At 39.6% G+C, this 18136-nt stretch overlaps 1 protein-coding gene across 3 annotated transcripts; it reads left to right on the top strand.

The window, feature by feature from the left end:
• Nucleotides 1-9309: 9309 nt before the first annotated feature.
• On the top strand, nucleotides 9310-17011 carry wt1b (WT1 transcription factor b; the record flags this gene model as incomplete). Of its 3 annotated transcripts, none has more annotated exons than XM_083917516.1 (9): nucleotides 9310-9727; nucleotides 11667-11789; nucleotides 12984-13083; nucleotides 14647-14730; nucleotides 15621-15726; nucleotides 15837-15984; nucleotides 16134-16223; nucleotides 16619-16711; nucleotides 16890-17011. In XM_083917516.1, 9 exons carry the CDS (start codon nucleotides 9310-9312, stop codon nucleotides 17009-17011), a joined length of 1284 nt encoding a protein of 427 aa, XP_083773642.1. The 3 variants fall into 3 exon arrangements, with proteins under 3 accessions (XP_083773642.1, XP_083773643.1, XP_083773641.1); XM_083917517.1 differs by having other exon boundaries at nucleotides 15621-15730; nucleotides 15853-15984; XM_083917515.1 differs by having other exon boundaries at nucleotides 15618-15726.
• Nucleotides 17012-18136: the final 1125 nt, after the last annotated feature.

The raw sequence follows: 18136 nt of genomic DNA, 5'->3' as shown, positions 1-18136 counted from the left end.
GCGCTTGATGGGCTGCTGTACCAAACAGGACCCTGTGTATTGTTACCATGGCAGTTCACTTGGTGATTGAGGTGAGTGAGGTGAAGAGGGTAAGTGGAGCAGGAATTCACCCTAAAACAATGTAGTCAGGTTACTAACATCCGAGGTGTTGAGTAGGCTGGGTCCCTAGCTGAAGACACTGTGGAGTGTTTTCCATTTCGAGGCCTTACTGCAGCTTTCACGTCATCTTTCACAAAAATATGTGTATTTTAAGGGATTCATAGACTAGAAGACACATCATGCCATGTCATAATACCTTGAAAGTCTGCTTGCCACATATTTCTCTTAGCAGTTACTGTAAGGAACCTGAATTGTTGCGTTCAGCAGGGTAAATAGCTTTAAATAGTATACAGAGGGGAAATGGCAGAAGTGTGTTTCACCATAGAGTATGATGCGTCATTATGTTGGGAAGGCAAGTGCCTGGTACCAAATCCCACCCTCACTCTCTCCCTGCCCTCGTATGCTGTCATGGCAAAAAATTTATAGCTGCTTCTCCACAAGTGTGCTTGTGTAACTGTGAGGCTTTCATTATCTGATTAACAGCTGTTGTCAAATGCCTGGTGTATTTCAAGTCCAGAAATTGGATTTTTGGAGGCTTTGAAGCTCCAGGTGCATGTGGGACATTATTTTTGTCTTCTTTAAAAGGTCTTTAAATGCCACGATGTGTGATGCTTTATAGCCTTTATAATAATTGTGGCAGAATGTCCTGAAAATACCATGGATATTGAACTACAGTAAACCTTTTAACTCCAAGGAGACTGTACCTGGTATATGAACTGAACTAGGAACTAGTCTGTTTTATATCATTCTAAATCTAACCTGGCAATGTGGTCCTCAAAAGCTGTAAAAGTAATCTAGCAGTAGACATCGCACACATTTTCAGTGGCTTGCACTGACGTCTGATAGGGTGTTGTATGTTGGTGTATGCGTACAGAATTCAGTAGAATTGTTCCCTCGAGGTTGTGAAATCATACAGATATTGACAAAGATCATAGAGTCTTATCTGATTGCAGAATATGAAATCTTTGTTTGTATGTGTAAGTGCTGTAACTCAAAATTGAGGAAGGGGCAAGCTAAAAACTAACTGTTTTCTTTGGTTAATAGTGAAAATAGTGAAATGCACTGGAGTTTAAATTTATGTTTAAAGGCAGATATATTGTGTGTGCCTCGTATATTTCCTACAACATAAAATAAGATCTAGGAAATGTGTAAGTATAATAAGACAAAAGGCTACTGCAAAATACTACAAAATTATGTCTGAAATATTTATGTTGCCACTCAGTCTATTGACCTCATCCACGTCTGTTTGATTGTAAATAGCACATGCTCTTCCTAAACTGCTGGCAAATTGCCTGCTCAGGCTCCTCAAAGATAAATGACTGTGTTAGCTGAGCCCAGGTGTCTGCTTTCTCCTCGTTAGCTAGCCATTGGGTGAGTGTCCATGTAAGCAAGCCTCATGGTCATCATCCAACATGGCGTCCTACCTTCCACCAACTAATTGTCCGGTTCCCACAGTTCTGCCTGCCTTCACAATCTTTGAAAAATCCCCGTGCTCAGGCTCATCTATCAGCCAGTGACCTTGTCAGGGTGCACCGCATGAGTAACTTCCCTGCTTCCCTAGGTGGAGCAAATTGCTTGTTAATTACTTTTAAGATGACCCACCCTCCCCACATACACACGTACACACTAATACCAGAAACAAATAAACAAACAAAACCAAGGTATTAAACTGAGGTGACTCCAGGGTCCACAACGGTTCGAGCCATGCAAAAATATAAGCACTGTGGTGAACAAAAGATTATAATACTTAGACATTTTCTTCAGCAAAAAATCTTTGCATACAAAATCTCCATCTCTAGCTTCCAAATGGTTTTGCGTATTTGGATTGATAATCTTTAATGTCCCTGACAACCTCTGTAGCCTCATTAAACCACTCGTTTACAACTGCTTAAAGCCTGACAGACCTTATTTCAGGCATATAACCAAAAATCCATTAAAAAAACATTGACTTTGAGACGAAGTGCAAAAATGCTAGCTGATTTCTGGGTTTTAGGACTCATTCCTGCCGCACATCTGCTGAGTGGACAAAATTGGCATTTTTCACTACTCTCTGACATCATAAAGACCAAAAGATTAATGAATGCATCAAGAAAATAATTGGCAAATAAATTAATAATGAAAATTCAGTCAGAACTTTATTGTTCCTTTATCTGCCTCCTAGATGTTACTGACTTGTCTGTACTGTACGAGCCATCTGCTGCCAAAATTCAGGCATCACCAGAAAAAAGGTTGGTAGGCCAACTGCCGTTGTTATCTTGCCATATCACTTAATGACCAGCTTCATATCACACCAAAGACCGCAGCAATCAGTCAAAGTGAGTTTGCATTTGTAGTGTTGAGCTATCTGAGGTCGTTCATCCCCCCTCTATGTGGAATGTGTGTGCTTTGTTTCAACCTAATGGCAGCAACAAAAAAAGCTAGAGTTTTCCAGGAATTCTGATGTTCCTGTCTGGAGAGATCGAGTCACTGCAGTGGAACTTGGGTTCTGTTAATGATGGAGTGGTCTCTTGTCATCAGAGTGTGTTTATATAACACACACTCACAGTCTAGGAGGAACAATATGACGTTAAAAGGCACAGTCAAACAAAGAATCAAATTTGTTTCAATTGTAGGATGCATTGCACAATTTTTGGCTTAAAGCCATACCCGCCAGAGCTCGAATACTAATTAGAGGCATGTTAAACAGTGTGACCTTTTGCTTTAGAAATACCATTTACACTGTTTCATTAGTACTGATAAATACAATGCTGAAGACAGAGATCAGCCGGAGACAGGGATTAAAACGTTCTCACCAATGAATTTAATTGCATAGACAAAAAAAATCAAGGTTAAGCTATTTTTTTTCTCACAAAAAAATGCATTTGTAAGGGATTATTTTTTATTTTCATTTACAAAATCTTTACCAATCAAGCAAATCATTTTCAGCAAAACATTTCAATATAATAGCAAAATGTATTGTTTTCCTTGGATTGATAAAGTTGCAGTAAAGTGGCATTTCCCTGTACTCACATTCTGTGCTGGTTGTGGTCATTTTCATATTTTCCCATCATTGTGCACATACCTCAGAGTCATCCAGTAAACTTTTGCTCATCTAGTCTCAGAATGAGGCTCAAGGGTATGACAACAGACAGTAACCGCTAGAGATATCTGAAATGTTTTCTGATGACTGCTTACACCCCGGCCACAGCTGCTCGGGTGTGACAGCATGGAAGAGGCTGTGGTTTACTGTAATGAACTGATAAAGGCTGGCCTTGATCCTGACAGAGACACCTGTTGGGATGACACATAGGTTGTTCAGCAGCATACAACAAAACACTTTTAACATCACTGATATGTGCAATGTGGTCCATTAACAGAATGATATTGATATATAAACCATACACTATTGAATTCACAGCTAAAAACATTAGTGAGATAGCGGACAAATCTTGTATAATAAAAAAATCCAACATTAAGTTGATCCTACCGAGAAGTATCGTCAGTTTATTCCTCTGTGCCATAGAGCTCCATTCTTGTCTGAAAAGTATTATCCTATTAAAACTACTAGAAACACATCAATGAGCCACACTGTAGGGTTGGATGTCATGCTCCTTCATTACATAAACATGGACATTGTAGTTTATTTTGAGTCAGTCCCACATACACCATATTGTTTCTGTAATTACTCACTATAGCGCACTAAATATGTCTTAATCAGCAGCTGAAAATCTCTGACACTTTATCTTCTTTTTGAGTCAAACTTGCTTTAAACTATGGTGTGGTGCTGTTTTAACAAATTATTTAGCTTTTAATACAATGAAAGTATATAAAAGTTCTATAAAAGTACACTTTATACAACATACCTGTCAAACCTCCTGCACTTTACCCTTCGCTCCCCAAATAAAACTACTGTATTTTTTAACCTCTCCGTAGAATTAGGAATATAAAAAAGGTTGGCATAACTACCTGACTGGCTGCAATATCTAGTGATGAGAAGTCAATCAATCAAAAGGCACCTACCAATAAAACAAAAAGACGAAGAAGGGCAGCATGATGATTCAAGGACGGATGAACCGAAAGGGATGGAGGAGTTCCTGCCAAAAAGGCTAAAGGTCTGTGAAAGCTGTCTCACCCAAGGAGATGAGGCTTACCTGTACTTAATAAAGAGAGCATAGGTCAAAGTCATGCTTTTTTTTGTAACTGGAAGGGGTGGACAGTGTCCCTTATTTTCAAATCCCAATGCTGACAGGTATGGTATATCATATAAAAGTTGACATCTTCAGATGGAACCAATTAGTCTGTGTCCGAGTGCAATATCAAAGGTTATGCAGTAGTTCTTTTTTTTAAGATGTTTTTTTTTAGCAGTTTTCAAGCCTTTATTGTATAGGATAGACAGGAAATGGAGTGAGAGAGAGGGGGAGACATGCAGCAAAGGGCCGCAGGTCAGAGTCGAACCTGTGGCCGCTGCCTATGGGGTGAAAACAACTGCGCCACCGGCCACCCCATGCAGCAGTTCTTTAGTTTAACCTCAGTGCTTATATTCCTTGGTTTAAAGTATTCCTGCTTGCATTTGATCCAAGAGCATCCAGCCTTGAATGTATATGAATACGGGCGAGGGAGGTATCTTGGATTTGGTGATAGAGGGGAAAGGTGATCATCAGCAAGAAGAGAGCGTGTGTGTGAAAGATCATTGGACCAGTGTTGTATCTGACACATGAACCATGGAAATGCCTGCTCTCCCACAGGTCTTTCTTCTCTGTTTCTTGTCTGCGGTCTGATATGCAACACTTTGAAGATTGCTCGGAGATGATATGGGAGAGAATTAAAAACTGACGATTGTTTTTTTTTCATGTGGGTCATAGTGAAGAGAAACAATGTGCATCCTTTTTTAAGCAACGTTTCTCTTCAAGAGAAATAAGCAATGTAGCGAGGGTAGACAGAGGGATTATTCTTCTGCCTGACTTTTGTATTAAATAGTAATCATTTCCTGAGGCCACAGGCAGATATGAGGGAAATGCTGAAACATTACAACACACTGCTGTTAGGTTTGTTATCACTTTGTTTCCGTGCCCACACATAGAAATGAAGGACTGGACCTTTTGTATGCCATTATCAGCACATCAAAATAACACCTGTTGCTCTTTGGCAGTTCTCTCCTGCATCATATCACAGCCATTTCAATACAGATTAATACTATTTTAAACATAAATCATGTCATTTTAAACATATAATTAATAATAGTTTCTTATTGTAAAAAGTGAGATTTCCACGTGTTTTGTATTTATTATAAAGCAGGTTAATCCACAGAGAAATGCACACAGCTCATATTCAGAAACTGTGCCTTTAAACGAGCTCTCAGGACTTCTGTACGGTTGTGATGTCACAACTTTACTATATACGTATATAGGTAGAAAGTGCCGCTACAGTGCCGTTACAGTCATTCCCTGGCTGCAATGAGGGTGCAGAGACTCTCAGAGCGCACATGCAGAAGACCCGGAAATGCTGACTAATCAGAGCAGACTGGGCTTTTCAGAAAGTGGGGCTTAAAGAGACAGACGTTAAACTCAGACTCTCATACAGATCTATTCAGACGGTATGAGAAAATAAATGTGTTTTTGAACATTAAAGCATCAAAACATGTTCTAGTAGAAACTCAAAATATGAACCTGAAAATGAGCATAACATGGGACCTTTAAAAGAAGCAGCTTAATAAACTGTCTTTCTTCAGATGCAGTAGCATGAATACAGATGTTTATTAAAATGGAAAAAGTAATTTCTTTTTCATGTGCTCTGCCAGGTCACATATCTGTGTAGTTTATCATACGTCTCTCTGGCTGAAAACAAAACCCTTCTCCAATTCCCTCTCATCATGTTGTAGAAAGTTTGAGTCTTGTTTTATTTCTTGTTAAAGGTCAGAGGCAGTATTGACCATTTCCCTTCCTGTGCTCAGTTATGTTGTTTTAAACCCTGAGTAAACCAGAGATTGATCTCAAGAATGGGTGTATTTGGGAACTGCCATCCGTCATAGGGGCTGAAAGGGTTGTTTTCTCCCGGCGCCGTCACCTTTGATGAATCCCCGCTAAAGACTCTGCTGTGGAAGGCATAGCCAGCATTTGCCTTGGCTCAGAGGCACTGCATTCTCTTTCACTCTCTACAGATACTTTTAATTGTGCCACAACCTTTTGTACATGTAGCGCATTACTTTAGTTTGTGTTTGTTTGTAGTGGGTTGACCACAGGAGGTTTTTACAAACTGTTTTGGGAGAAATTAATTTTCTTTGCTGCTATTTTGAAGTCAGCTACGTGGACATCCTCTGAATTTCTGGGTGTTCCTCAGGGGTATTGGTCTGCCTTTGCACTCATTTATTTCCCATAATAGAGTAAGTCAAAGAGCACTTTATCTTCTCCATGTCCACAAACCACCCACATGAATCTGTGTTTAGCTTGTAGGCGCATTTGTAAGGTTCTGACCTTAGTAATGGATGTCATCAAATATTCTCGGACTGTAAGATTGTCATTAGTCCCTTGTTTTTTTCTATTGTGAAAATAGACTGTGTTTTATCGTAGTTGTAGAAGGAAAACACTGCCAGTATGCCTCTTTTAGGCCCATGTGTTGCTTCAAAGGAATAGGGGTTTGTATTGACCTATTACTGTATCAAGCTGCTGGTTAACTACTAGTTTTGCACCAACATCCTGAATTCCTTCAACTCAACTTATAACAGGACAGTGACCAAAACTGGAATTAAGAGGGCATTAAAGGATCAGACATTGTGCGTTAATTAATTCCACCTCAGCAGTTTGACAGCTGATTTTATCACGCTTACAGTGACGTTAGACATATTTATCTCGCTGTTTGTTACATTTTTCCTTCTCTTTGCCCATTTTGTGTCCCTCCCCCCACCCACCACTTCTTTTTAAGTAGAATAAGGGGTCACCGACGTTCACTGGAATCCTAGAATAATATTCCAGATGGTGATGACAGGAACTGGCTGACACTATTTATCTCACAGCATTGTTCCTGGTCTCCTATCTTAAATTTGCAGGATTTTTAATGCCATCTTAAAATGAGTGTATGATATCAAATTAACACTTTGTAATACTAATTAACTGTTGGCTAATTTATCATTATCCACCGTGTTGTAGTCTAAATGGTCCAGTGGGCCACTAGTTCAGCAGTAAATAATGCCATTTCAATTGACAGACCTTGAAGTTCACTTTTGTCGTTTTTCTGTCATAAAAGGGCGTTTCTTGCAAATTGAGTTATGTCCAGCAAATGTAGAAAAATAAATATGATGTGCTGAGTATGATGAACATAGTCAACTGTCATTTCATAATCTGTAGTAATTAAATGTGTAATCAATATTATAATGATTTTTAAAGTAATACTAACAGAGAAATTAGTTTCAAGAGTGCTGTGGTCTCATCACAAGTCAACAACTATAACTAACTGTTATGCTACACTGAATGTAGCGAAGTGTATTTTTTTAAAAGGAACTCTGTCCCTGTTTCAAGCTCTAAAGGAAAGGGGAACCCGGCCGCTGAGCTGACAAATATTATACAAATATTATAATGTTAAAAAGATCCACAGCAGCTGTCTTGAATTTATAGGCATATCCTAACTTACTGCATTCCTGTGTAGTTCCACATTGAGTTAAGGTCAAAACCTCTATCTCTTAAGCACTGACACACACACACACACACACACACACACACACACACACACACACACACACACACACACACACACACTCCCCCTCTCCTTGACCAATAAATAATTATCCTTTTGTGTGATGTGGCTTTGCTCCAAGGCCATGCAGTTTATGCGAGTCGCTTTTAGCAAAACGGTACTATTACCCAAATGGGAAAATTCAGAGCAAGTTTTTTTGTTTTGTTTTTTAACATTTTGAGTACTGTATTTTCCACATTATAAGGCGCACCTTCAATGAATGGCTTATTTTGAAACTATTTTCATATATAAGGCGCACTGTCGGCTTTTGAGAAATTTGAAGGTTTTTAGGTGCGCCTTATAGTACGGAAAATACGGTAATAATTAATTCATCTGTATTTTCATTAATTATGATTCCATTCAGTCTTAAAAAACATGTCATTGCTGCCGATATATTGAATAAAAAATCTCCTAACTTTAGATTGAACACAGAATTAACACAGAAATTAAAATATGTAAAAGATGTAACTTTACCAAAACAGAAGACGTCTCATCCATTTGGTAACTTGGGTTAAGTGTTGTATATTTCATAAAACAGATGAGTCAGAATAGTCCGAAATGATGATGAATGTCTGAGGGAACTGCTCAGGTCAATAGTTACAGATAACAAAACATGCTCATTATGCAAGAATTAAAAAAAAAAAAAAAATCTTTTGTTAAGCTTTAAATATGATTTTTTACTCAGTTGTTTTACATATGTACATGATTTTTTGGACCGAAAATGAATATTTCAATTTAAAAAAAATCTCTGAGCCATAAAAACAATTAATTACAGTTTAATGTGTGCAAGTGGATGGAAATGGACTTTTACAACTCCTATTTTTACTTACTAACTAACAAGCTGTCTCGTGCTTTTAGTCCATCAGTACTGTCCTTCAAGAAAATAAAACAAAAATGCTCCTTCTTGCACACACTTATTCATACACACTAACTCAAACATTCAGAATGAGCAACACTTGAACTTGAACAAAATGTGCAACACCCGCTCATGCAAATGTGATGTTAGTCAGAATCTACTCAGAAGTGCAGTCTGTGCTGTACGAGGGTAAGGCAAGAGAGTCATCCTCTTCTTAACCTCCCTCGCTCCTCCCCCCGGTCCAATGAGTTATGCAGTATTTGAGCCTTCAGGAGAGTAAGGAACGTCAGACATTATAGAGACAGAGGGACAAGGCACTGTTACCCTAAGAGGCTCCCACTCCAAACCCACCGCAGATACCCAGTGGGAGCTTGAGGAGATTTGGTGTCTACGTTTTGGTCATCGTCACAGATTAGACTGAATTTTTATTCTTCAGTTTATGACTTGTGGCGGGAAAGATGGTTCCTATAGTGCGTTGTGACCACTGATGTTTTTTCCTTGTTTATTGCTTGTTCAAGTAGTTGTTTTTAGGCGTTTTTGTTGAACTTTCAGGTGACTTTACAATTTCTTACTGTGTGCCTTTTAATCTCCCAGCCGCGTATTCTACTGGAATATCTCCTTCCTTGGATTGTCTCTACTTGCCTTCACCAATGCTGACTGAATCGTATGGAGCCATGTCAATGGGGTCAGATGTTCGAGATCTGACCCTCTTACCTCCGGCACCTCCTGTGCCATCCCTACCAGGCGCAGGCGGTAGCTGTGGGATGTCTGTTGGTGGTGGCCAGTGGACCCAACTGCTAGACCTCCACCCTGGCCCTCCCTACAGCTCCCTGCCCTCCCACCACTCCCTCATCAAGCAGGAACCATGCTGGGGGACCACTGATCCAATAGAGGACCCTCACTGTGGACTCGGGGCCTTCACAGTGCACTTCTCGGGCCAGTTTACAGGCTCGAGCCCCTGTCGAGTTGGGGCCTTCGGAGAGCCAACTGCAGGCCAACCAAGGATGTTTCCTAATGGAACCTACCTGCCCAGCTGTATGGACAGTCCTCCTGCACCCAGGAACCAGGGTAAGCATGCTTATTATCAGTCCCACGTCTGTCTTAATGTTGTGTAGGGACAGTGTAACATGAGGAAACACCAATCAATAAAATCCCAACCAGTGTTTTTGTTCTTTTTCTTCTACATGTGTTCATGACGTAACAGTGTTGTGTCTGAACAGGATGTTATGTGCTGTGCTGGGTCATTCTGTACCATGTCACTAAAAATCTTGACAGCTTTCTGGTAATGCTCTGGCAGACATCTATAACATTTCCTTTGCAATGGGGGTTTCAGTCACTGGCAGAGTCACAACAACCATGAAAGCTTAAATGTGTTTAGTAGGCAGATGTAGGTAGATCAGGTTTCACTGGGTCTTATTACTGCAGTACTTATTTTTCCATTTGTCAAATGCAACGCCCATAGTCATAAACTTTCAAATGGTAACTCCAATGATCCATCTAAAGGTACTTTCAAGTATTTTATGATGCTGAAGCCACACACTAAGACACACTACTTTGCCGTTTTGTTTATTTCTTATGCATATTTCTTTGCACAACTAACAATATGATAGTTTTATGTTAAAACTTGAGATTGTCTAATAGCAGCAATAATATACAAAATATCACTAACACTGGGTCAAAGCAACCTGTGGTAATGGTAACCCAGTATTGCGTACATATCAACCAAGTTAAGAAAACAAAAGGAAAAAAATATGTCATGAACTGTGAATATTGCAGTGCTCATACAAGCTGTAGAAAAGACGCATAATTATCCAACAACAGGAGGCAAGACAATGGTTGTGCTAATCCACTCATTGTGAATACATTTCTGAGTCTGCATTTTAGAGTGTTGATTATTTTGGCATTGACCAGTGTTAATTTATATAACATACATTTTTGAAGACTTTACCCTTACTGACTGTGTGTTGCTGTGTTGAGCAAAACAAATTCATCAGCTATTAAAAAAAAGAAAAAGAAAAAAACGTATTGGGTTAAGATCTTTATTTATCTTTCTAGAAGAATTCCCCAAACAAGAACTCAGAATGAAGTGGAAACATTCTGAAGTGATGAACTGTGAATCAGTAGTGTGATTTACTACTTGGACCAATACTTCTGGGATCTTTTTTAATCCCAGTAGATTTGCACTAAACAGATCATAGGTTAAAAGCTAAACTGTTAGTTATCTGGAATCCTAATCTGGAACCAAACTTCATTTCTGTCTCCTGTCAAGTGTTAACATGGATATGGTGTCATTTACTGGATACCTTTCTCTGTAAACAGGGCTTGTGAGTGTTGTCTATTCGGGCTCAAAACTCAGGTCGGGTTTAATAGTGGACATGTCTGCTGATGTGACTTTCAGTCCGCAGTGAGCCTTGTTTACTCAGTGGAATGTCATTTTGGATGAAGTGATAAAATTCCTTATGTTGTGCTCTGCAGCCTGTAGATTTAAGTAAGCGTTTGTGAGTCATTTTTCTCAGAAACTTTTCAACATCGCTCTCGGGCCTGACTCAGCATAAAGCAGCCTGTCTATGCTGTGTATTGTGCTCACATAATTGCAATAATAGACATAACTGTAGTTAGATTAGCATGCATGCAGTTCATTACTTATCCACCTTGTTTTTCTACTGAGCGTATTTGACAGTAGCTCATCTCAGTCCGCCTGTGGTGTGTTTGCCAAAGTTCTTTTTCCACCTGCCATAAATAATACAACCACAAGGCAAGGCCAAAGATAGATGGGGGAAAAAGAATATGTTACAAGGAAAGAGGATTTAGTAGTTTGATGAATGTCTCTCTGTGGTAACCCTGCCAGGGACTAAGAGCTACTACCAAGGGGGATTCAGATAACTGACCAGATACTGGAGACTTTTGCAAGCTTCATCTGCAAGATGGTAATCTAATGACCGTACCAGGCAAATCAAGATCATTTTAACTTTCCCTTGCTTCTCTTTGTGTTTCTGTTTTTTTTTAGGTTATGGAGCAGTGGGTTTAGACAGCAACCCCAGTTACGGTCACACTCCGTCTCATCACACCCCTCAGCTCTCCAGCCTGTCCTTCAAACACGAGGATACGCTGTCACCACCAAACAACATAGGTAACTTTCTGAGTCCTGACGCCTTTTCCCTAAATTGACTCGCAGACTTTAAGACTGTCATGTCTCAGCAAGGTTATATAAGTAACCTAGCATTTTTCATATCACAACAGAATCGCTATTATCCAGTTGTCCTTCATGTCTCTCCGTGTCTGTCTGCACACACATTCATATACGCAGGCATACATAAACACAGCCTCCCTCTCGCTCTTTAAGCATACGTATGTTTAATGACTCTGGAAATGATAACTTGAGGAAGCAGCTTTATTTGACTCTGCTGGAATGTCAAAAACTGTCTGGGGACCAATATACTATGTGAGCCTGAAAAGGACCACTGTTTGTGATTGACCTGTTCTCTCTTTGACAAGAAGAGCTGTGAGTCTGTGCAGACATGCATAAACAAAAGTCTGCATTTGTCTTTGTATTCATTTTAAAAGATAGTTTTTTGTTTATTTTGTGTCTACTCTAATGAAGAGAACATTCAATATACAATAAAAATAAAGATTTCTTTTGAATACGATGTAATACAGTAATACTTAATGTTACCATATAGTAATATGCTAAAGGGCAATGGAAACCTGAACTTTGAAAACTATTTAAAGTTAAGTTGAAACTATTTGTTGATTAGTCAATCACTAGAAAATGTATTATCACCAATTTTATGAGGAGACAGTGAGAAAAAAAGACACTTGAAACTTCTTTCAACTTCTCTGAAATTTATGATGGCTTTTTTAAATGTGTAAATGCTACATTATCTTGTGCTAGTCTGTATACATTTCCAGAAAAGATATCTAAATGTTGGATGAAGCCAGGTTCATATTCTTCTTTCATTTTGTTGACAGTTTGGAGTCAAAGGGTTTTACAGGGGAAATTGTGTGTATTTTGTTTCATCACTCCATAAAACAGCCATTAAAAGAATATTTTATCGCCATGCTTTTAAGAATAATATATTGTGTAAAGCAGGCTATGAATTATGAACAAACCCCTCTATAAAAACCAGTCCGTATATGTGAGTTCTACTGAAGTGGAGGGTTCTGTCTCAGAGTGAGTTGTGTTGTGTTGTGTTGTGTTGTGGGGTATAGGTTAGACAAAACAAGCAATTTTAAATATGTCAGCTCCTGGGAAAATACATTTTTATAGACCAAACAAGTAATAAATAATGGAAAAAATAAGCAACTTTTATATTTTTATTTTCAGTTGACCAGCAGTACCCGGCTCCTCCTCCTATGTTTGGTTGCCACAATCCTTCAGAATCCTGTCCGAGCAGTCAAGCTCTGTTGCTAAGAAACTACAACAGGTACAATTATTTGTTGCTGCATGCATCTATTGTTACTTTATTTGACGTATGCTACTTTGAATCTCCTTTTGGTACAATTCCACTATTCCCAAACATTTTTTTCAGACTTCTCACTCATCAGTTAATGTCAGATTCTTTCCAACAACACCACATGCAGCTTGCTAAGTCATTGGTAATTTGTAGAAGTGTGAACTCTCTCTGATCCTACATTAAGCCCTGCGTCTGCTCTGCACTGTCTGGATCCTGAATCCTAATTTGTTCTGAGGTTAAGTGCTGCCCACTGGTGCTCAGCAGGCCAAAACAAACACTGAGTGATCTACTACTGATGAGTCCACCCTGAGGAAAAAGGAGGGGAAAAGTAAAAGAGACAAGTTCACTGAAAGTGAAAGTTAAGTGGGGGGTGCTGGTTAGTTAAGGCCTGGAGTCTGTTCATTTTAGCCCCTGAATGTGTTTCCAATTTGTTTTCATTTTGATGCAAAACATCTCAAAGGGTAAGTTAGGATGAAATTCTTTGAATGCCGCCCTGCGATGTTGTTGGAGAAAAGGAACATGTGCAACCCAAATACTGGAACAGAAGTTGATAAGAGGAAGGAAGACTTTGCTGTTGTTAGAGCTTATGGCATTAACTGGAAACCCTCAAACAAAAACAGAGACGTGCACACGCACACGTTCTCACATACACACTGTGAATATATGTCAGATATCAGTGAGTCTTTCCACAGTTTAACATAGCTCAGGGCTGATTAGCGAGCCATCGCGATCCTTCCCTCAAGGACTTCCCAAGGAATGCCTTCCAGAATTCCCCCGAAACTGGTTCCCGCCTTTAATGATACTGAGGACAGAGTGATGTCATGCACTGGTCCATGGTGTACTAGGCACGGAGGCACTCACCCCCACAGAGTGCACAACCGCATCTCCAAGTGTATGTGTTTCGTCAAGTGTGTGTGTGTGTGTGTGTGTGTGTGTGTGTGTGTGTGTGTGTGTGTGTGTGTGTGTGTGTGTGTGTGTGTGTGTGTGTGTGTGTGTGTGTGTGTGTGTGTGTGTGTGTGTGTGTGTGTGTGTGTGTGTGTGTGTGTGTGTGTGTGTGTGTGTGTGTGTGTGTGTGTGTGTGCGTGCAGTAGTGTGATCTGCCAAGGTAAAGAATGGCTCAGAGCCCATGTTTTTTAATGAAGCCAGTGAGGAGTGTAGTGGGTGGACAGGATGTGTTAATAAGCGAGCAATTTGGAGTTCCCCCTGAATGAAATGTCCTCATTATCCATACAAGGGAAGAGAAATGACAGGAAGAATGCGCAGTAACATAAATATTCTCAGTGTTTTCTGTCTCAGGATTTGCTAGAAATAACTAATTAATAGAAAGACAAATCAAACATATACAACATATTTCCCCTTCATCTGTTATAACCTCAGAGGTAACATTGTTTCATGAACTTTTGATTTATTAATGTATATCATAGTTTTTTGCCTTGAAATTTCACAAACGAAATAGAGTGATTTTTTTTCAATTATTCCTTTTTTTTAACACAAATGTAAAATGCTAATGACTGTGCTGTATGTTTTATTCAGCGATAACCTGTACCAAATGGCATCTCAGCTGGATTGTGTAACATGGAATCAAATGAACAACATTCTTCCATCTTCCATTAAGAGGTGAAGCTCTTTTCTTTTTTAAATAACCCACACCAGTGTTGACCAGTGTTTGTGGTGGTGCAGAGGAGGAGGAAGAGGAGGATTTGACCAGATGGCTATTGGCTTACTGCCTAGGGAAATCAGGAAGTGGGGAAGAGCATATTCATTGTTGTGTGTCATGTGCTTGTATTATATGTTTTAAATAATAATTTGAGTTTTTGGACACTTTGGTTTAAGCAGAGTAATTATTGTTAGTAGTTGTTAATTGTTAGTTTTATTTATTTCTTTTTTTAGATGGTGTCTTGAGTGGGTTTACTCGTTTCCCTTTTGCATTTTTAAGTTGTTGTTTTTTTAAAGTTTAGTTTTAGTTACGTTTTATTCATTTTAGTATTAGATTTTTTTTGTCAGGAGCAAGATTTAATATGTTTAGAATATTACAATACAAACACAACACTTTGTGAGCAGTTGACTCAGTCATGTAGACATCCTAACCTCAATAAGCATATTGCACCAGTGCCTTCTCATGCTTGTTGTGTTAACAAATTTGACCCAATTAAACAAACCCATAAAGACATGTCTTGTATATTTTATTTCATTGTAGATATTTTTGTATGCTTTTTTACACTCCTACATTTAGTTTTGTTTTAATAACCTTGCTATTTAGTTGTGTTTAAAGTGGAGAGAGCTAAAAAACGTGTGTGTATTTTTCTCATATTGATTAAACTCTGTGTTCTTTTTAACTTTTGACTATATTAATTTTAATTGGATGAACACAATCTAGCATGCACTTGTTCTCCTGTATCTACCTGTCTATCTGACAAATCTATCAAAGTATTTGTTTTTGCTAAAACTGTCAGTTTTGCTCTCAAAGTTTTCAGTGTTTTTAAGTTACGTATGCTCCTGTTCAGCAGTGGCCATGTTCCCAGCTATGACAGTGACCCCACAGCACCACCTCCACCCATGCTTGTCAGTGCCCAGTACCACATACACACACATGGTGTCTTCAGAGGACTTCAGGTCAGTGAGAGCTAACGCACATGCAGTACATACACATACATATATATAGTAAATAAATACACAAAGTGAACCTCTCTGCTACAAAACCCTCTGACTTCTCCTTCTTAAAGGATGTTCGACGCGTAGCTGGTATTGCTCCACCGGTTGTGAGGTCATCAGAGGCCAGCGAAAAGCGTCCATTTGTATGTGCGTATCCTGGCTGCAGCAAGAGATACTTCAAATTGTCACATCTGCAGATGCATGGCCGCAAACATACAGGTAAGATGATGTGATTTACACCCTGCCCAGCACAGGGAAGATAAATTATGGGTGGTGTATTCTAATTCTTTTTATGCATAGATTTGAGTGTGTGTAGCTGTGTGAAATTGGTAGATAGATAAAGTTGATATGGGTGGTTTATTTTGCAGGAGAGAAGCCTTACCAGTGTGATTTCACAGACTGTGGCCGAAGATTCTCTCGCTCAGACCAATTAAAGAGACACCAGCGCAGACACACAGGTACACTGCTTTCAAGCTATTGTATGCGACCATAGCATATAGCTACCACTGAGAACACTGAGGTCAGGAACTCAGTCTTTTTTTAACTTTATGTTGCTGTTGCCATATAAATCTGAGCTTCAGAACAATAACTCTGCTGCAGTACTACATAAAACACTTGCTATTATGTGTAATTCTCAATGACTTTAATTTAAAAGTGATATTTTTTTTCCAGAAATCAAACACAAAAAACATGTTGAGACTTTAAAATCACCCTGAATGGTTTTAAATTTGTAATGATTTCAACACTCACAGAGATTGCGCCATCGAACTGTATATTTAAACTTTGGACCCTGCCTTTTTCTCATGTCTACCACCACCACCACAACAACAACACCATTTGCACCTCTGTGTAGGAGTGAAGCCCTTCCAGTGCGAGACGTGTCAGAGAAAGTTTTCACGGTCAGATCATCTTAAGACGCACACTCGGACTCATACAGGTAAAACAAGTGCGTATACCTTTATTTTCTACCTCTCCATTCTTCTCCCAGTGAGATTGTTTTTGTTAAGATGACCCCTCTGACTTTAATTCATCCACTACAAATCAAAAGCTTGCATTCCAGGAGATGAATTCACTCTAAAGCAAAGATTCCTCTTGTTTTTCCTTGTTTGTCCCCTCCCTGTCAGGTGAGAAGCCCTTTACCTGCCGCTGGTCCAACTGTCAGAAGAAGTTTGCCCGCTCTGACGAGCTGGTGCGCCACCACAGCATGCACCAGAGGAACCTGACCAAGCTGCAGCCTGCCATCTGAGCAGCGAGAGGGAGGAGGAGGAGGATGAAGAGGAAGGTGACAATATGTTGTGCCAGCTAGTGGAGAAAGACGCTGGAGCCTGGTCAGCGGTTATGGTGACTTGCCAGACTCACTAGTGTGGTGAGCGCAGCTGATGCCTCCCTCTGCCAGCCGACGTCAAGAGACTTTGATGATCCTCAAGATCTTTAAGATGCACCTCAATGAGTGCTCCTTCTGGTTATTTGACACAAAATCTCACACTGAGAGGGTAAAATAACACAGTAATCCTGAGCCAAGAAGATGATTGTTTTATGTAAGATGAAGAAAATGCTGACACACTATTTTTGGATATTTTAGTACACTTGCACTGGCTTCTTTTTATTGATAAAAATGTCACTTTGAAAATCTGCTGGAAAATGTAAACTGGATTTAGGACAATGTGTTTATGGACAATGTTTATGGTCCTTTAGGTTGAAATGTTTTGCTTTGGGGGATGTGAACATCTTTATAGTCTTACAGTATATATACTCACTCATTGCTTTGTATATATGTGGTGTATTTGCTTACCTTTATAGACATTCTTTTGTATTTTCTATGTTTTTGTAAGTTTATAAAATGTTGATTCACATAATTGTCGTGTGTGTGTGAGCGTGCGTGCAGTAGTGTGATCTGGTGTTTGTGAAAGAAGAGGTATTGGTGTTGTCAGGTTAAGAGGCCATCTAGTGGTAGTGGTTGGGTGGGGGGTGGGGGCAGGTGAGGGCAGTGACGGACAGTTAAACAGCACCCCACTGCGACTCTGACAGGGTGCAGGTCTCACCCTCTAAATACCCGGCATGCATCTTCATAACTGGGAACATCTGGAGCCGAGTAAATGTCATTAGAAAAGACATATACCTCCGTGTCAGCTGGCTGTACCTCACTGACTAACCCCTTTCTGCATAGGCTGGGCCTCAACACACACACACATGCACACACACACACACACACACGCACACGCACACACACACACACACACACACGCACACGCACAGACACACAGCCCCTATTGGAAATAACAGCCTCCAGTTTATAATGGCCTTGTTGAGCCACATGATGGCAGTATCAGCCTTTTTTAGTCCAGCTGATGGGACTTGAGCTGTGACTGAA

The sequence above is a fragment of the Echiichthys vipera genome (genome assembly GCF_963691815.1).
Source record: "Echiichthys vipera genome assembly, chromosome: 1".
Lineage (NCBI taxonomy): Eukaryota > Metazoa > Chordata > Actinopteri > Perciformes > Trachinidae > Echiichthys > Echiichthys vipera.
Note: the sequence above shows the minus strand (reverse complement) of the source record. Positions and strands in the feature narration are given on the sequence as shown.